Raw genomic sequence first — 17,575 nt, forward strand, 5'->3', positions numbered from 1 at the left:
GCGACGCATTCACAGCCACGGGGTCAGAGTGCACGCGATAGCGTGGCTGGCTTTGTTTAATTCGTACCGCCAATGTGAAGATATCGTTGACGTGGCATGAAACCGTATCATCAGTCGCCGACTCCCAAATTCATTAAAATGAATTGTTTTCTCATTCAAGTTTGCTTTTTTCGATTGCCCAATGATTCTGGAAAGTCTGCGGCTCCTTGTAAAAAAAAATCGATCAGCGACTGTTCTTATTTGCATAAAAGGTTGAATTTCAATAGAATGAAACATCGATATAACGAAGCAAATTGCAGATTTTACCGACTTTTATATCGAGGTTTAACTATTTAAAATAAATTCAAGAGACACTTTATGAAAGAAGCCACTAATTCTCTACTGCACCCTTCGATGGAACAGACCTTGTAGCATCGAGGTTCTCGGTACACTGGGGTGAAACCCAGGAGCGATAGACAGCCATGCTGTCAAGCGTTAAATGCCACTATTAGCTCCCTTGTCAAAATTGTTGTAGCAAGCGGTGCCACTGAGTAGTAGTAGTAGTAGTAGTAGTAGTAGTAGTAGTAGTAGTAGTAGTAGTAGTAGTAGTAGTAGTAGTAGTAGTAGTAGTAGTAGTGCTGGATGATTGTTGTGCCAATTCCAATTTTTTTCCCTCTCTTTTTGCCGGTATGCCACGCTAGTGCAGGTGGTCAATGTTCGCGCGTTCGGCCTGCTGGGGTCGTGCATGCGTGCGCACACATCTTTTGCATTGGGGGCAGTGGGGACTACTATAACTCCTGCACAATCTTTATTGTGGTGTCAATTGGCACTTCCTTCGTGTACTACAGCCCAATGGCAGCTGTGGAACAAATCGGCTGTTGGGAACTCCTAAGCTCCTTTGTTGTACATGCAAATTTGTTAAATTAAATGATGTGGTTTAATATTCCAAAACTGCAAAGTGGGTTATGAGGGATGCCTTAGTATAAGGCTTCAGATTAACTTTGACCACCTGGGTTCCTTTAATGTACAACGAATACATGGTACATGAGCATTTTTGCATTCTGCCCACATTAGAATGTGGCCACTGTGGCCGGGATTAAGTCGCTGACCTTGCGTTCAGCAGTGAGATGCCATAGCCACTGAGTTATCACGGCAGGTGCCGTATTTACTCGAAAATAGGTCGAGCACGAATATAGGTCGACCCCTATGTATGGTGCTCTCCGAGAAATTTTTTTAAAAATTATTCGACTGTAGGTTGACCCATTAAGCCCACACCCCACGTACGCTTGTGGACACGTGCCAGCTTGTGTCCGTGCACCTATGCATGTGCACAGTGCGGCACAGCTCGTACGCGACGAAACGCAGTGCAATCTTGGTGAACAGCTGCTCTCTGTTATTGTGCGCTTGGGCTGCCTCGCGTCGGCGCGCCTGGCTACGCAGCTACGGTGCGGTACATTCAACTCTTGGTGAAGCAGACATATCATGAAAGAAAGTGCTTCTTTCCTTTTTCTGCTGACCTAAAAGCTATAAAAATATAACTAATGCATTTATACATATCAAAGCATTTTAAAATGCTGTCAATAACAAAGTACGAAGTGGCATCTGCCAAGGCGTCTATTAGTGAGCCTGGTGAGCGCGCATTGTCGCGCGTCTTTGTAGATGCAAACCGCCATTCCTCGTGAGGTGTGGCAGGCACAAGGTGTGGCAGACGCAAGGTGTGGCAGGCGCAAGGTGCATAGACACGAGCTTGCGCGCGTCCCCAAGCGTACGTGTTGTCTGGGCTTTAGAATCAGCGCGTTAGAATCGAGTATGACCCTAAATCTGCATTACCATATCGCCATCAGCATTTAAATATGGCCCCTCGCATGCACTTCGAGCCTCAGAGTTTCTCACTATAATACCTAGAGGGAAATCTGGCGCCACCGTCTATGGGTGTTTCCTAAGAAGCGCTACGCTGTCATGGGAATGAGGGTATATTTGTCTGCAAGGCTTGTGTTGGCTTGTCTTGTAAAAATTTGAAATGAACTTACAGACAATGTTTCATTTTTTTTTCTTTCCCGCAAAAACTAATAAGTTATGCGTATAAGTGAATTTATACTTTGCGACTTATTTTTATTGCATCACGTATCAACAAACTAACAGCACACCAGGCCGACAGACGCATGCGTCATGCGCCAGACAGGCCATCGAACACCAAAGCCAGCGAGGCCAGTTGGGCATGTGAAGTTCGCCTGTTCGGCAACCCGTATCTTTTGGATGTAGCGTGTTTGTTAGGCTCTCGGCGTATTCTTGCATTCCTTCTGCACTTCGTCACGGCACAACTGCACTATTGGACTACAGCAAGGTGAGAAATACTGTTTGACAGTCTGCGACGCATTTCAAGCAGTTTTGGTTTTTGCGGCACGGAACAGAGACTTGCGACACAGTTAGTGAAAAACTGCTCGGCCGTCCTGGTGTAGTTAATTTGAGTTAATGACTCTTACTGGGAGATGTTTGCGATGCTTCCTATGAGCCCCAACATTATTAGAACTTATTTCGGTAGTTTTTGGCCACGCTCGCCGCACCTTGCTTTGTGATGCAGTTAGTGAAAAGCACCTCGGCCGTGTGATGCAGTTTCGCGTGTACTGAATCTTACCGGGACAAGTTTTGGCACTTTCCCTGACCCACAACATTATTGTAACTAATTTCGTTGCTTTCTGGGTACTTTTTATGCACAGTGGCCGCGCCCGGCATTGTGACGCAGCCAGCAAAAAGCAGCTCGGCCTTGTGCCGCAGTTAATTTCGCATGTACTGAATCTTAGTGGGACAAGTTCGTGAGGCAGTCTCTGACCCCCAAAATTACTGCAATTTTTTCGTAACTTCTTGGGATACCTTTTGAGGCACGCTCGTCCCACCTGGGGTTGTGAAGCAGTTAGCAAAAAAGCAAGCCGGCTGTGGTGACAGTTAGTTTGGCGTGTACTGAATCTAGTGAGACAAGCTTGTGACGCCTTTCTATAGCCCCGTGACATACACCTTCTTTCGGTACTCACACTTGTCAAAGACACGACGAGCGATTGCAAAGAATGATAATACTGAAGTGTGTTGCTTGCGCCGGCAGAATGTGCACAAGACAACGCCGAGGAGCTCAAAAACCAAGAACTCGAAAATTCTGTCTTCTGAACGACTGAAAACAGGCTTTGCACCCATGCATGTCTCTTGAGTGTGAGTCAAAGCCATCCTGCGAGCATTTAGCATGGTCTGGCTGAGAGCTCGCGTTGTGGTCACCTCTGTGTATGTAGCGTACTATAGCGTTGGCTGAGGCCAAGTTGTTTTGGAAATGCGCAGTCGTCCGTGCATTTGTGCTCCTAAAGTGCAGGAGATAATGTCTGGGAATGGGGGAATGCTTGGAAATCAGATGTTTTCTTCATAATTTATAGTACGGCTTGGAATGAGTCGGGTGTTTTCGACGCCATGTATGTAAAAGCGAATTGCATTTGTTTGTAATGTCGCCCATTCACCACTTTCGCACATTTCCTTTCTACACGCAGTATTCCTATGAGCGCTAAACACCAAAATGACATATGGTTGTAATTTACTTTCTTCAGCTGATGCCGTACAGTGGAGTTTCGTATGGGAACTACTGCTGCTTACCTGGAGCCACAACATTGGATGAACGCACAAAAAGCCCAGAACGAGCATTTACAGTGAAATAAACATTTCCTCATTTGCAAGGCATTTTGCGTCTGCTTTATGAAATAGCAAGTGGCACAGATTTGATGGAGGCTTGTAAAAATCGTTCGCAATCATTTTAATTACCTAAACGATTCCGCAATAAGACCATGCACGATTGAGCAGCAGAAGAAGAAAAAAAAGGGGGCGCTGAGTAGCGCATGCCAGCAAGCGTTCAAAACGCGCGTGCCCAAAAGTGAAACCCGGGAGAAGTTAATCCAATCTGCTTGGTGCGCTACAGTCAATTCGGCCGCTGGGCTCTATGGGAGTGTCCGCTCTTGTTGAATGTCTTTCTCTATGCCTAGCTGCCATAGCTTCCTCTATGTGCTGTAGTACAAGTGCTGGTGTGCTTAGGCATTAGTCTACTGTCTTCTAGTTTTCTGCATTTACTCTATCAGCATGAAGTGCCAAGTTCATCATGATGCCGCATTTAAAAGGAAAGTGATCATGTGCGTGGAGATGGATGAAAATCGGGCTGCAACAGGGTTGTTCAGAGTACCCGAAACTAGCGCGTGGGACTGGCACAAACAGAAGATGGTTTTCGCCAGCAAAGCAACACAGTGGACTGAAGCAGGACGTACTTGTGATGATCGATTTCGGCGATACAATCGCCTCGGCCTTATCTTGAAAGCGATCTGCCATGGGGGCAGAGTCCGCCGCGCACTGCGTTTTCACCGCTTATAGTTCGCATTGAAGTGCGAGGTAGCTGCTGCAGTGCTTCCTCACTCCAGAGCTTTGACAGCGAATTTCCACGGTCATCAAGTGAGATGTGTTCACGTTTGCTTGTGTGCATGTGACACCATGCTTGCTAATTTAATTAGTACTGTACTGTACGGGTGCGCATTACAATTGAGTAAATAAGGTATTTGTGATTTGCACGACTGCGGCTTCGACATATGGTATCGACAAGCATAGCAGGTCGTTTTGGTTTGCGGCCTTGGCCTTCACGGCTCCGGCAGCGGCTCTGTTTCACATTGGAACTTCATTAGCTCAGTATTTTTGCTAGCTCTGATCACGTATATAGGTCGAGATTCTTTGGTCACGAATATGGGTTGATAGCTAATTATGCATAACAATTATGGAAAAAAAGGACTACCTATATTCGAATAAATACGGTAGGTGAATTTGTTGTGGTGGTCTTCACTGTAGAAGCATTCACAATACATGAGAGATCAGAATTCAGCTGTTATGTACAAAATCTTTCATTATACAGGCCATTTCATTGCAGAGGCGTTTGACTGTAGTACACTATCTTTTTACATTTCTAAGCTTACAGAAGTGTGGCTTGAGTTATTTGTGGTTTTGTTATACTCATATAAATATATTCCAAATCTGTGTTTTGAGATACTTTTGCCCATTTGTGTCAAACACACATCCCAGTGACCATAACAGAAACAATGGCCCACATTTCCTGAAAGCAATAACTTTGACAAACTTTTACTTGTTAACTTGGGCTACTAAAAGCTCCCTAGTGGGTTTTCAGGCACATTACATGCACGCAAGCTACCCCAGGCTGAGGCCATCAGCTTCAGAGACACTAAAAGCCAAATATGTATTAAGTCTGGCTTTAAGGGCAGATTATGCTCATCAATACCTCTCAGCATTTGCTCTGTGCCAAAGTTCACTTTACGATATCAGTTGCTTGCTACCAATCATTGCAAGAGAATGTACTACCTGTTAAAAAGTTCCCAGGCAAGTGTTTTCAGCTAGACTGTCAAAGAATCATGCAGCAAGCACAACATTACTGTATCCATCTGAGCATACAGGCCCCTAGAGGTCCAGAGGGCATTATAATGGCTTACACTGATGTCACAGTCACTAAGCTGTAGCTACACTAGCACAAGGAAAAGCTGCACCTTACTGACAGTTTTGCTTATATCCAGCTTGCCTCCAGCAATGCCACTAAAGGCGCATGCTCCAATATTGTGTGTGTAGACCTTTTCTTGTTAAAAAAAAAACATTGTGCTTTTGGCATGTAAAACCCCATAATGATTATGAAGCACGCCCTAGTGGATTAATTTTGACCACCTTGGGTTCTTTAATGCACACCTAAAGCGTTTTTGCATTTTGCACCTATGGAAATATGAGCCTCGAGCTCAGCAGTACAATGCCATTGTCACTGGGTTACAGCATCAGGTACACCATCTTGCTTAACGGGCATCGCCGGCATTTTTTTAACCATATTAGGATACTGTCATTTTCAAATTGCATTGACAGCCCTGTCACCGGTAAGGTGGTTCAATTTGCTTAGAAATTCATCAATAATTTCAAATAACCAATTAATGAGATACCGAAACCAAAATGGGTAGCTGCTTCGTGTGATGTTACGATGAGTCAATGACGTCAGATCGTACACTACCATAATGTAAACAAGCAGAATGCACGCTAAAAACGCAGTACACATGGTGCTAATGGCAAAGAAGCAAGGCTGATTATTTCTCCTGACAACGCAGGGAGCTTTTACAGAGTTTCGAACTAGAAAGCGGCAATTTAAGCAACGATTTCAGCGAAAGTGGTGGTGTAGTCTCCAACATTGCAAGCACAGGGTGGCCAGTAGAAAGTCGAGTCGGGAACGCAACCAATTTTTAAAATTAATTTTCAGGAAAACTAAATGACTTGCAGCCATGTAGTTTGGCACGGATAATCATATCGCAAAAGGGAACATGTATTCAAAATTTTATTCAGATCAGTGGAGATCGAAAAATCACCGGGGTTGCCCTTTAAAGAAGCGGGGGGGGGGGGGGGGGGCGCAAATAATTGCTATTTTCAGCCAAAAAATGCGTTTCCAGACTATAGAAGTTTCAGGTTCCTTTACTACTTGAGAATGGGCCAAAAAAATTAGAAATGCTCAAAACAGCATTTTTTGCACAAGCTGATGACTCCGCACAAACAAGAATGTCCCGATTTCCTGCAGCTTCACCGCACTCATGAACTCATCACGGTTCACTCATAAGCAGCCGCAGGGGGTTGAAGAATACAGCACACTGACTGATGCTCACAGTGATAAGAGTCACACACACAACGTGAAAAGATGGTCCTTTTCATTTTTTTATATAGCTGTCACAACTTTTTCGTACCGCTTCGCCCAGGCCCCATTTCACGCCATTTCTCTTGGTGCTCATTTCACTTGAACCGAAGCTCCACTTTTGGAGACCTTGTTTGGCTTTCCTATGTACTAATTATGCAATCGCTCAATTTCTTCCAGGTAGTGCTTGGAAGCACCAGCACCAAGCAGTGCTTGTCCTGGGCAAAAGCCAGGGCACTTGACAGCTCAAATGTGGTTGGGAAAAAAAAGAAAGCTTGCAGCTATTGCCAGAGAACAAAGTCGAATTGAAGAAGAAGGCCCAACATATGCCACAGGAGAATTTTAGTTGCATAGATAGAATTTGAATATGATGACTCACTTGATAACTTTTGCAAAGATTTTTCTTTGTGTTTTTTCACAAAAGCTTGGGATTGCAAAAGCTATCATTCTTGTATAAGAAAAGGAAAACTTATGAGTTGGATGCTTACTGGGGTAGAATTTTTTGCAGAATACAAATGTGCACTCAAATTTTCAGATTCCACCATTCCTTTATATGAAAATTGAAATTTTGGCCACAATGTGCAACTTCAATTCTTGGTGCAGCCAATTATAAAAATATTTTTGAATAAAAACTGGAAATTTAACAAAACAACTGCACAGTGCCATAGTTTGGGCCTTTCTAATATATTATGCATAAGAATTCCAAATTTTTTTGTCATTTTAGAACAACAGTTTCTGTAATTAACCATAGTCACTTCAACATTTGAAAATTAGTAACCCTTTCAAAAATTCTTCTTGAACATAAAATTTGGCACCTGGCCTTATATTGTCCTGGACACATCCTCCTATTTTTATCAAAATCAAGTTGGCAGTACAAAAATTCACTTTTGCGAGCCATGTTCCCACTTAAGGAAGCTCTGTTCTCAGCAACAGTTGCAGATTGTGCTACTGTAATACACTAATCTAGTAACCTAAAGCTTGTTTAACTTTTGTCTTTAGTGTCCCTTAAAATCTGTTTTCTTTAAGCATTTGTAAATAAAAACATACAACTCACTCAGTGTAAAGTTCTCCCATGATGGCAAAAAGTATTACACACAGAACCACCACAGCAATTTGGTGGCCTGTTCCTACCAGGGCAGAGAACAACAGGGTGTGTGTAGGCGGCCGGAACACGTCACCATGCACCTGCTTCCAGCCATACTCATCGCCAAGATCCCGCTCCTGACAAAAAAAAAAAAGTAAAAGCACAATCTATTTGTGCAGCACGAAAAGTAAACACATTTTATAGAACAAGGCAGAAGCGTCTTGCATTATTAAATCAATAAAAACAAACGCCACTCAGCACAGGTACAACTCGTACAACACTTACACCATTTGCAGAGGGAGGGCAAACTTAAATGCTCAGCAGAAACGCACCAAATTCTAAGCAGCGCTGTTCAAGACATGTTGAAATTTGAAGCAGTACATTCCCTAATTCACTAGCCGCAGTGATCTAAGAAGTGAGACAGATGTCACTTTTAGAAGGAAGAATACTACATAACAGTCCACTGGGACCACAGTGATTAACATAAGATGCTATATTTCTTGTCAATGAGTTTAATTACCTACTATGATTAAAGTTATGTGGATCCAACATTTAGAATATAATCTATTCATGGCTATGCATAATAGAGGTAAACGAAGACCCACCATCAGGACATGCATAATAATAAAAAAAAATCTGCCATATCTGGTTATTTTCCCATTTTATGTTTTCGAAGCCATACTTTTCATTGCCAACTCGGAGGAAATTCATAGACACTTGGTTCACTGATAGTACAGCTCACTCAATGCAAACTACCTTTTGGCAGCCTTCATGGAATGGTTTTTTCAAGTATCAGTACATAAAACAGATTAACTCTTGTTACGGCTATTCAAATCAATCACCATTGATCGATGCTTCAAATCGACGATTTTGACGTGTTGGAGCTGTTTTATTATCCACTTAAAGGCCATCCAGTAGTTAGTGCAGGCACTGTACTTTGAGAATCAGTTTAAATTTTTGCACTCCGGCGATGTTGCGATTTTTGACGGACCCTTTTGCGAACTAATGTACGTTTGTTGTAGCGAAAAGAGGCGTGGCTGTCACCTCCTGCCACTCTAAAAAAAGCATGCCGCTCACGATTATGCTGCACTAGCATCAAAATTTTTCAATTAACCCTTTGAGGGTCGAATTATTTTGAAAAAAACTTTCCCAGGTGGTCAAATTACTTTATTGCGGATCTTGATTGTACAAAATGTATAAAGTCGGGAAAAAATACTAAAAAATAATTAGGAACAGTATTTTGGTGTCGACATCACTCAGAACTGCAAAATGTTCAATAGTATTTCCGAGCGTGGTACTCCTTGAAACACGGGTCTACGCACAGCGCCTTATCGCAGTCTGCACACCTAAAATGCGTGTCTGTTCTCTTGGAGCGAGGAGTTGTATTGGCGCACACATGACATCTCTGCGTGCGGCTGCCTTGGGCAGAGGTCTGATGCACCCTCTCGCGTAAGCGCGTTTCCGCGGAGACCAAGAATACCTCGTGAGCGGCGGTGATAAACAAACTAAGACGTTGGTGATAAACAAGCTAAGAGCAGTGCCAATTAAGATAGAAATCAACTTCCGCCGCCCCTGCGAGAGCGTGCCAACAAAGAGAAAAACCACGTTTCGCGCGCCTCCGTTGCGATCACGCGGCGGAACCGAAACCGCGAAAGCGCGTTGCCACTGAGAGCGAGAATACCTCGCGAACGGCGCTGATAAACAAGCTAAGAGCAGTGCCAATCAAGATAGAAATCAACTTCCACCACCCTGCAAGAGAGTGCCGACAAAGAAAATGACGTTTCGCGCGCCTCCGTTGCGATCACGCAGCGAAACCGAAACCGCCAAAGGGGCGTTGCTGTAGTTTGAGCGACGCGCTGAAGCTGGCAATAGGTCCTGTTTATCTCCCCAAGAAGGTAGCGCAAATTTCAAACGCTTCTTGTAAGTGCTAAGAGGTGGCAGCACCTCTCGGTGAGCACGCATCGTCATTATGGCGCGAAATTTCAAACGGAGGGTCGGAACCGTACCCGTACGGCAAAGACCTTGCGGGACAGAAAACCGCTGCCGTACATGTACGGCTAAAACCTTCAAAGGGTTAAATGGCACCCAGCAAGTTATGAATTAAATTATGTTGCCGGCTTTGCTGTCCGACAGTGCTGGGCTGTGATAATTAACCGACAATGACGCCAGCTGTTCACTAGTTGCTAGCTTTGGTTTGGAGTCCAAGTCGTTTTATTCCGCCAAAGTGTATTTCTGAAGGTTCGCCACATGTCCAACATGTGGACCTGGCATTTCCAACCAGTTGCAGTTTCCAAGAGTTTAGGTTTCGCTTCTCCCATAAAATCCCGGCAAGGAACGCTGTCACTGCGCTGTCGTCCCGCGCGGCATGCGTTGCGAAAAAAGCATCGTGCACGAAACTATGCTGCAAACTCACTTCAATTTGCTAATGAGGACTCGAGTTACGATTCCGAAGATGACAGAAAAGCAGATTCAAGCTCTGAGGGCGACAATGTTTTGAGTCAGCATGGGACATCGGCAGCTGTTCACCAGCGAGTTTCCTTTACCACCTTGAGCAGTCTCCTTCCTTGTGCACGCTTATCTGCCAATCTTTTTGTGCAACCCAAGACCTCTACTGATTATCTTTAGGGTGCCTACTTCACTTGGTTATGATGTGCTGCCATTGGCAGCAAAGAAACTTCCGTTCATGCCAAGAAGGCCGCCCGTAACACATCTCGGCCCAGCACTGCGGATCAGCACAAGACAGTTTACAACGGCGTGGGATTTCTTTCTACTCTTCTTCTCTGCAGAGGTGATAAAGACAATCTGCAAAAATGCAAACAGATATGCTTGGATGCATAATCTTGTAGTTGCCCAGCTAATCTGAGAGCGATCGGTCCTGGAAGAGGCGCATGACTCTAGACGAACTGGTGAAAGTATGTTCCTTGGATTTCTCATTGGACTATCCTCAGAAGATGCCAAAAAGGCAGAACTGCAAAATGCATTAAGAGGACCGCAATGTTTAACAAAAACCAGACATTTTGTGAGAAAAGTGCAGAGTGCACCTATTCTTCACAAAATCCAGGAACAGCTTCACTGCATGGCATGAGTGATGACCACATTTTAGTTTCTTTTTTGTGTCTAAAGAACGACAGTGTACTGAGCCTTTATTTCTTCAGACACCATTCCTGGGTTATTTATCTTTGAAATGTATATTCTGAATTTCCTTTGATATTAAAATTTTTGTAGATATGTTTTTTTACTGTTTCTTTATCAACTGGCAGCAAAGATGGCTCTTTCTAGAATTTTTATGTTTTACCTAATAAGTTTTTTTGTTTGGCAACGTATGTTTTTGGAAAGAACATTTCATTATGTACAGTAATATGATATGCTGGAAAATAATATATGGTGTTATATATAATATTGTGCTGGCATATTATTTGTAGTGATAAATAATTTTTTCCCTGAGGCCTATAAAAAACTACCTTTTTCTCGTGGTAACGAAAGAGTTAAGCTTTTGCCACTTGGCAAGTCACTAACAGCTTCAGCATAATAAAACCAAGGCTAACACAAAGCTTTCTATAAGCACATTGCACACGTTCACATAGGAACTGAAATTTGCTGCAATATGAACAAGCAAGACATTCGACTACGATAAGATCACCTTGATAAAATCTGAGATTAATGTGTATGGTATTTTATGAGGGAAGTTGAAACTGGGAAGACCTGACGGCTACGACACCGAAGTACACTGATCCAAACACCCTTCTTGATTGATGTCGGCTATTGGCCAACAGCAGCTGCGTATGGGAATCTGCTATATTATGAAATAAAGCATCCAGAAAAAATTAAGGAGCAGACTTCTGTTACATACACTGCACACACACTGCACGCACACTGCACGCACGCACGCACACACACACACACACACACAGAGACAGAGACAGACACACACAGACAGACAGAGACAGACAGACAGACAGACAGAGACAGACAGACAGACAGACAGACAGACAGACAGACAGACAGACAGACAGACAGACAGATAGAGATAGATAGATAGCCTTACATAGATAGCACTGCAGTATTACTTTGACAGAAAAGAGGAGTGGATAGGGAGAAAAAGCAGAGGAGGAACTTTTCCATGTCAAGCTCTTCCCCAAGACAAGGATCTCAACTCCCGAGATGCACCAGCAACAAATGCACAAAAGATGCAGGCACAAATAAATTTAGTTGTGGATGGGAGCATGTACCATGACACATGATTTTGTGTGTATGAGCATGCACACAAAATCCAATGTTGCCAATTTCACCATGTGTAGCCAAATCTAGCTCCTTTTGAACTTGTCGATCAGAGCTGTTTTAGCTACGAGTAGCTAAATAATGGTAAGCAGTACGCAACTATTCAACAAATAATGGTAAGCAACTAAAATGCAACTATTCCCAAGGAACGCATCTACAGAAGTAACAAGCAACCATGGGTGACTGCTGCTATTTTTGAAGACTACGTGCACCTTCTGGATAGACGGTTCGATGCAAAGAATCGGCAAGTGCTTTTCATAATTGACAATTTTCTGAGCCACGGGAAAATCGACAACCTCAAGGCAAACGCTGTGGAACTTTTGCCTGCAAACACAACCGCAGTACTGCAACCGATGGATCAGGGCATCATTGAGACCACCCGGAAGCTACACCACAAGGCTCTTGTGCAGCGCATGCTCACAGCGTATGATGCCAGCAAGAGGTACAACGCTGGTTTGCTTGGTGCAATTCATTTGCTGAACTTTTCAAGGAAAGAACTCGCACCTTTGACGGTCACCAACTGCTTTGCACATGCCCGCTTTTCCTGCGGCATCGTCAGCGACCCCGACAATGACCAGACTTGCAGCGTTCCAGAAACAAATCCAGAAAAAGTCGCAAAAGCATTATGTGAAAAAAAGCAAACTAACACAAATGTCGACTGCCGTGCAGGCATTATATAACGCATTCCACTAAGTTGCGGGAAAGGCTACGTCGGCCAGACTGGCAGATGCCCGAATGACAAACTGCGTGAATACCGTAACAAAGTAAAAGAAACGACACCAGATGGTTTCTCGTCTCTTCATTGAGCCAAAAATGTGGCTGCAGTCCTTTTTGAAAAGGCTATCATTCTAGGCAGAAACTAGTGCAAGTTAACTCGTCTTATTATAGAAGCAGATTGCATACCAGGGAAGGCGATGCATGCATTAGCAAGACTTCTATTACCATATAGACTCTTGTAAAGACCGCACTTTCTTTTTCATAATTTTGGTGAGATGTGGCCATTACAAGGGGCCAAAACTTTTTGTCAAAATGGTGCTGGCACAGCCTTGACTTGTGCACATCCCAGGCCGCCGGATGTACCTTTGCCTTATACGTCAACATGCAGCTCTCACCATCTAGTAGTGGCCATGCTGAAGTAAGCAGCGAGTGAAAATTCGCCGATGCGTGCTCGTGGCACCAAACACGATTGCTGCTCCGTTGAATTTCCCATTACGTTGGGCTGCCAAGTAGGAGTGCAGCCCTTACACGTCTATACGGTGTTGCGCTACGTACGTCCTGTCCTTCACTTAATATCGTCAGTGTAAAACTAAGCGCAATATAACCATGAACATTCACCAACTAGCCCCCTTCATTGCTTTACTATACGGTAGTTTCAAAGAATTAGAATTCCTGTGCATGAGCTGAAACTACCAATGTCAGCATTCTGCAAGTAATGTCTGTTAGATTATCGTTGGAAGTTAGCACAGTGTCCGTGTCTTTCATGTGCCTTCTTGTGTCCTCATCTATATATGCACTACAAGCGTACTCCATGATGCCATACCAACAAACCTACATTGCAGCACCTATCTACAAACAGGAGAAATGCGCATGGGGGTAAATTACGGCCTCCGAGATTCAAGTGCAAAAGCTTAGGCGTGCTGACCGTTTTTGGAGGCAGAGTGGCTACAAGCTGCTGGCAGATTTATCGCGCAGCTCACACGTTTGTTATGCACCGTGATGTGCTTTTTGACACACGGGGATGGGAAATGGGGATTCCTTGGGTCCAGCACACCTTGTGTGCTGGACCCAAGGTGTGTCTTAGCAAGTTGGCGAGCACGAAACCAGGGAAGATTTATCGGGGGCTCACGGAACCCCAAGAAGGGGCCTGCAGAACCTTTGGATTTCACAGAACCTACTTCGAGAACCCATGATCTACACTTTGTCTATATATGCAAAGCATTTTGTATTCTATGTATACACATGCACTTACATTTGACAATTCACCATGGTGGCACATAACCAAAAATGAAATTGTACAACAACCAAGCACATCCTAGCAGTCATGGCCTTTCACATAAGCAAAGTTAGGGGCTCACAAATGAAAGGTCATGGAAGTATAAACAAGGTAAATCACTCAAGCCAAACAGCAGTAAAAATTTGGCAGTCTTGACATTGAAAATGGCAGTATTTTCAGTCATCCATTATTTTATTTGAACCTCATTTGTATAAAAAAAAATTTGTACAAACCCAATGCTTCTTAACCAATACAGTTAAGAACAGGAATTGGCCTCCCTGGTGCAGTATTTGGCCACAACCTCCCTAATGATATCTACAATTAACCAATGGCCCTCAGTCCCCAGCAGCTGCAGAGCACCTGACCAAGGCGGCGGTCAGACCTGTAACGCAGCAGAGGGTGCTAAGAATCTCTGGGTCTGGACAGGCCGCCAATGGAAACTGACCCTTATAACGTTTAACATCCGAACCCTCTTGAGTGAGGCTAGCTTAGCAGGACTCTTTGAGGAAATATCAGACATTGTTTGGGATATTATTGGCCTTAGTGAGATAGAATTGCTGCGGCTTACACATTGCTAAATAACAGCTATGTAATCTGCTACAGAGGTCTCCCTGCTAAGATGCAATGCGGGGTAGGATTCCTAACTCATAAGGACATAGAGGGCAACATTGACGAATTCTACAGCATTAACGAGAGGGTAGCAGTAGTCATAATCAAATTCAGTAAGAGGTATAGAATAAAGGTAGCACAAGCCTACGCTGCAACATCCAGTCACGACGATGAGGAAGTAGATCAGTTTTATGAAGATGTTGAATTAGCGATGAGAAAAGTGCAAACTCAGTATACAGTAGTAATGGGCGACTTTAATTCAAAAGTAGGGAAAAAGCAGGCGGGTGAACAGGCAATTGGCAACTGCGGCGTCGATTCTCGAAAAGCTAGAGGAGAGATGCTGGTAGAATTCGCAGAAAAGAATAAGCTGAGAATAATGAACGCCTTTTTCAGGAAACGTAGCAACAGAAAATGGACCTGGATAAGCCTTAATGGTGAAACAAGAAATTAAATTGATTTCATACTTTCTGCTGATCCCAGCATAGTGCAGGATGTAGGAGTGATAGGTAAGGTAAAGTGCAGCGATCATAGGTTAGTGAGGGCTAGGATTCACTTCAATTTAAACAGAGAAAGAGTAAAATTGCTCAAAAAGAAACAGGTCAACTTAGAGGCAGTAAAGGTAAAAGCAGACAAATTTAGGCTGGTACTTGCAAACAAATATGCAGCCTTAGAGCAGAGAGATGACGATGATGACATAGAGCTACTGAATGAAACCGTAACGAGGCTGGCTTCAGAGGCAGCAACTGAAGTGGGAGACAAGGCACCAAGGCAACCAGTAGGTCCTGAACCATGTATTATCGAAGTCGAGAAATGCATTTGACATTAAACAGACTATTTCAGAATTAGTTTGCTGCAAAAATTGCTTCAATGCATTCAGCAGAAACAGTTATTGGGAATCAAAGCTCATTCGCGATCCCCTTAGCAGTGCTCCCAGTCCTTTTTTAATGTCTCGCTCTGTGAAGGCTACGGTGGAGCAGGTTGGCGCTCACAACACTCTGCCTAATGAGCATCACTGTGGTGTGCCATTCAAACTTTATTTTGGATGTTTACGTTGGCACCACTATTTCCGATTATGGCACCTACAATGTGCCAAACTCGGAAACTATCCTTCAGCTTATGGTTGAGTTCATGGTGTCTCATTCCTTTGTTGTGCTACAGTGTTCCAGAAACTGTATTTACTCGAATGTACCTAGATTGTAACGCAAGGGTCAGCTTTCCAGTCAAGCGAAATTTTAAAGAAACGCGACTGTAACGCGAATAAAAAAAAGAAGAAATGGGATCTTTATTCAAGAAACCAGAATTAGCAAACCCTCTTGGGCGATCCTTTTCAGAGATAGATTCACTTTCGCAAAATTTTGCGTGTCTCGTCACCGAAAGCGTCCCCGACAAGTGTTTTTGGTACTGTGCAACCTTGCTATCAGTGCCAAGAGTGCTGTCAGCCATATACTTTGAGGGGATTGGTGCTGGGACGAGCCAAGCCTCATGAAAGCAAAACTATCTCTGAAACTGATTGCCCATGAATCACATCTCCGAGCTTGTTTGAGATTAAGTGCTTTTTAAGAGGCCACAAAACCATTTCAGTTCGGGACACTTCCAGGTCACTACGAGGTCCACAGAGCCCTTCCGGCTAGCCTTGGATATAAAGAGGGCCTTCTATTGGACTTGCCATCCGTGAATCGTTGAATCGTTGACGTCGAGCCACCGAGTCACAGCGGTGTTTCCCACCCTCTCAGCCATCAAAATTGCTTGCCTCTAAAAGCAGGCGTCATACCGAATGCACTACCATTGCATAACATCACGAATAATCAGTCGAAGCGCGAAATCCCACAGGGTGCTGCAGCACTGCAACTGTAACACCAGTCAAAAGCACAGTGAAAATGGCATCGATTCCAACAAAAACCAAGTTTTGACTTCAATCAACTTGTTTACAGATTGGATCGGGATGTACAGGTTGCCAAAATAACAATAAAACCCGCAAGATTTAGAATATTTGCTTTAAAGCGATCAATTTCGTTGTTATTCGAATGTAACGCGAGGCTCGAGTTCAAGCAACGAAAATCATTAAAAAAACTCGCGTTACAATTGAGTAAATACGGTAGCTACGCGTGGCTATTCTCGCACCTAGTGACATGAGTAGCACATTTCCTTTCACACTTATCTTTACGACAATCACACACACAATATCTAGGGTCAAACAAACTTCGCCTTCGTATTTGCTCGTGCAAGTACGTTGGCAGCGTGCACATTGGCTAAGCAATGGTGCCGCACTCCAAACTCGCATTTAAAGGATTCCTAACATAAGCTTCGACCATGATGGCAACGCACCTTGAGGGTGTGCAACTCGGGAAGGAGACGACCTATTCATAAGATGCTGGAGCTCGGGCCTTTAGTCACATTACCAATCAGAGCACGCTGTTGTCCTCAGCGAGCCACAGGGGCTCAGCGAGTGCATTCATCGCAGCATCCCGCAGCAGCTGCGGTATCTACGCTACACTCCAGACACAGCTACGTGCAACTCTAGTGGCATGCTATGTGCACGACAGGGCTGGAGTGCAGGCTCACACTTCTGTGCTCCATTCTGGCCATGTTACGTGGTGTGGACCAGCTTTGTCGCTTTGTCCTGCACCAGCTTGACCAACGAATAGTAGCCTCACCAAATTGCGCAATGTGCACAACAGCTCAATACAAAGTGAAATCAGTCAAAGCATCCAGCCAGGAGTGAGCGTGCACTGGCAAGTGTACGTCTGGTCTGACCTTAAGTTTCACTTAATTTAAGGCTAGTTGAGTGTTCAAAACTAATAGAAATTAACGAGACCCAACGGCTACAACACTGATAAGCAGTGTGGACAAAGTTTCATTCCTACATGGGCTGGCGCAGCCGAGTGCTAACAGACGAGAG

At 44.0% G+C, this 17,575-nt stretch overlaps 1 protein-coding gene across 2 annotated transcripts in view; it reads right to left on the reverse strand.

The window, feature by feature from the left end:
- Positions 1-17,575, reverse strand: part of TM9SF3 (transmembrane 9 superfamily protein member 3) — a 118,200-nt gene that overhangs the window by 69,175 nt on the left and 31,450 nt on the right. For both annotated transcript variants that reach the window (XM_075697615.1, XM_075697623.1), the window contains exon 7: positions 7,767-7,933. In XM_075697615.1, the coding sequence (XP_075553730.1) occupies positions 7,767-7,933 (167 nt within the window). The remainder of the gene's footprint in view (positions 1-7,766; positions 7,934-17,575) is intronic.

Source organism: Dermacentor variabilis, chromosome 1 (genome assembly GCF_050947875.1).
Source record: "Dermacentor variabilis isolate Ectoservices chromosome 1, ASM5094787v1, whole genome shotgun sequence".
Classification (NCBI taxonomy): Eukaryota; Metazoa; Arthropoda; class Arachnida; order Ixodida; family Ixodidae; genus Dermacentor; species Dermacentor variabilis.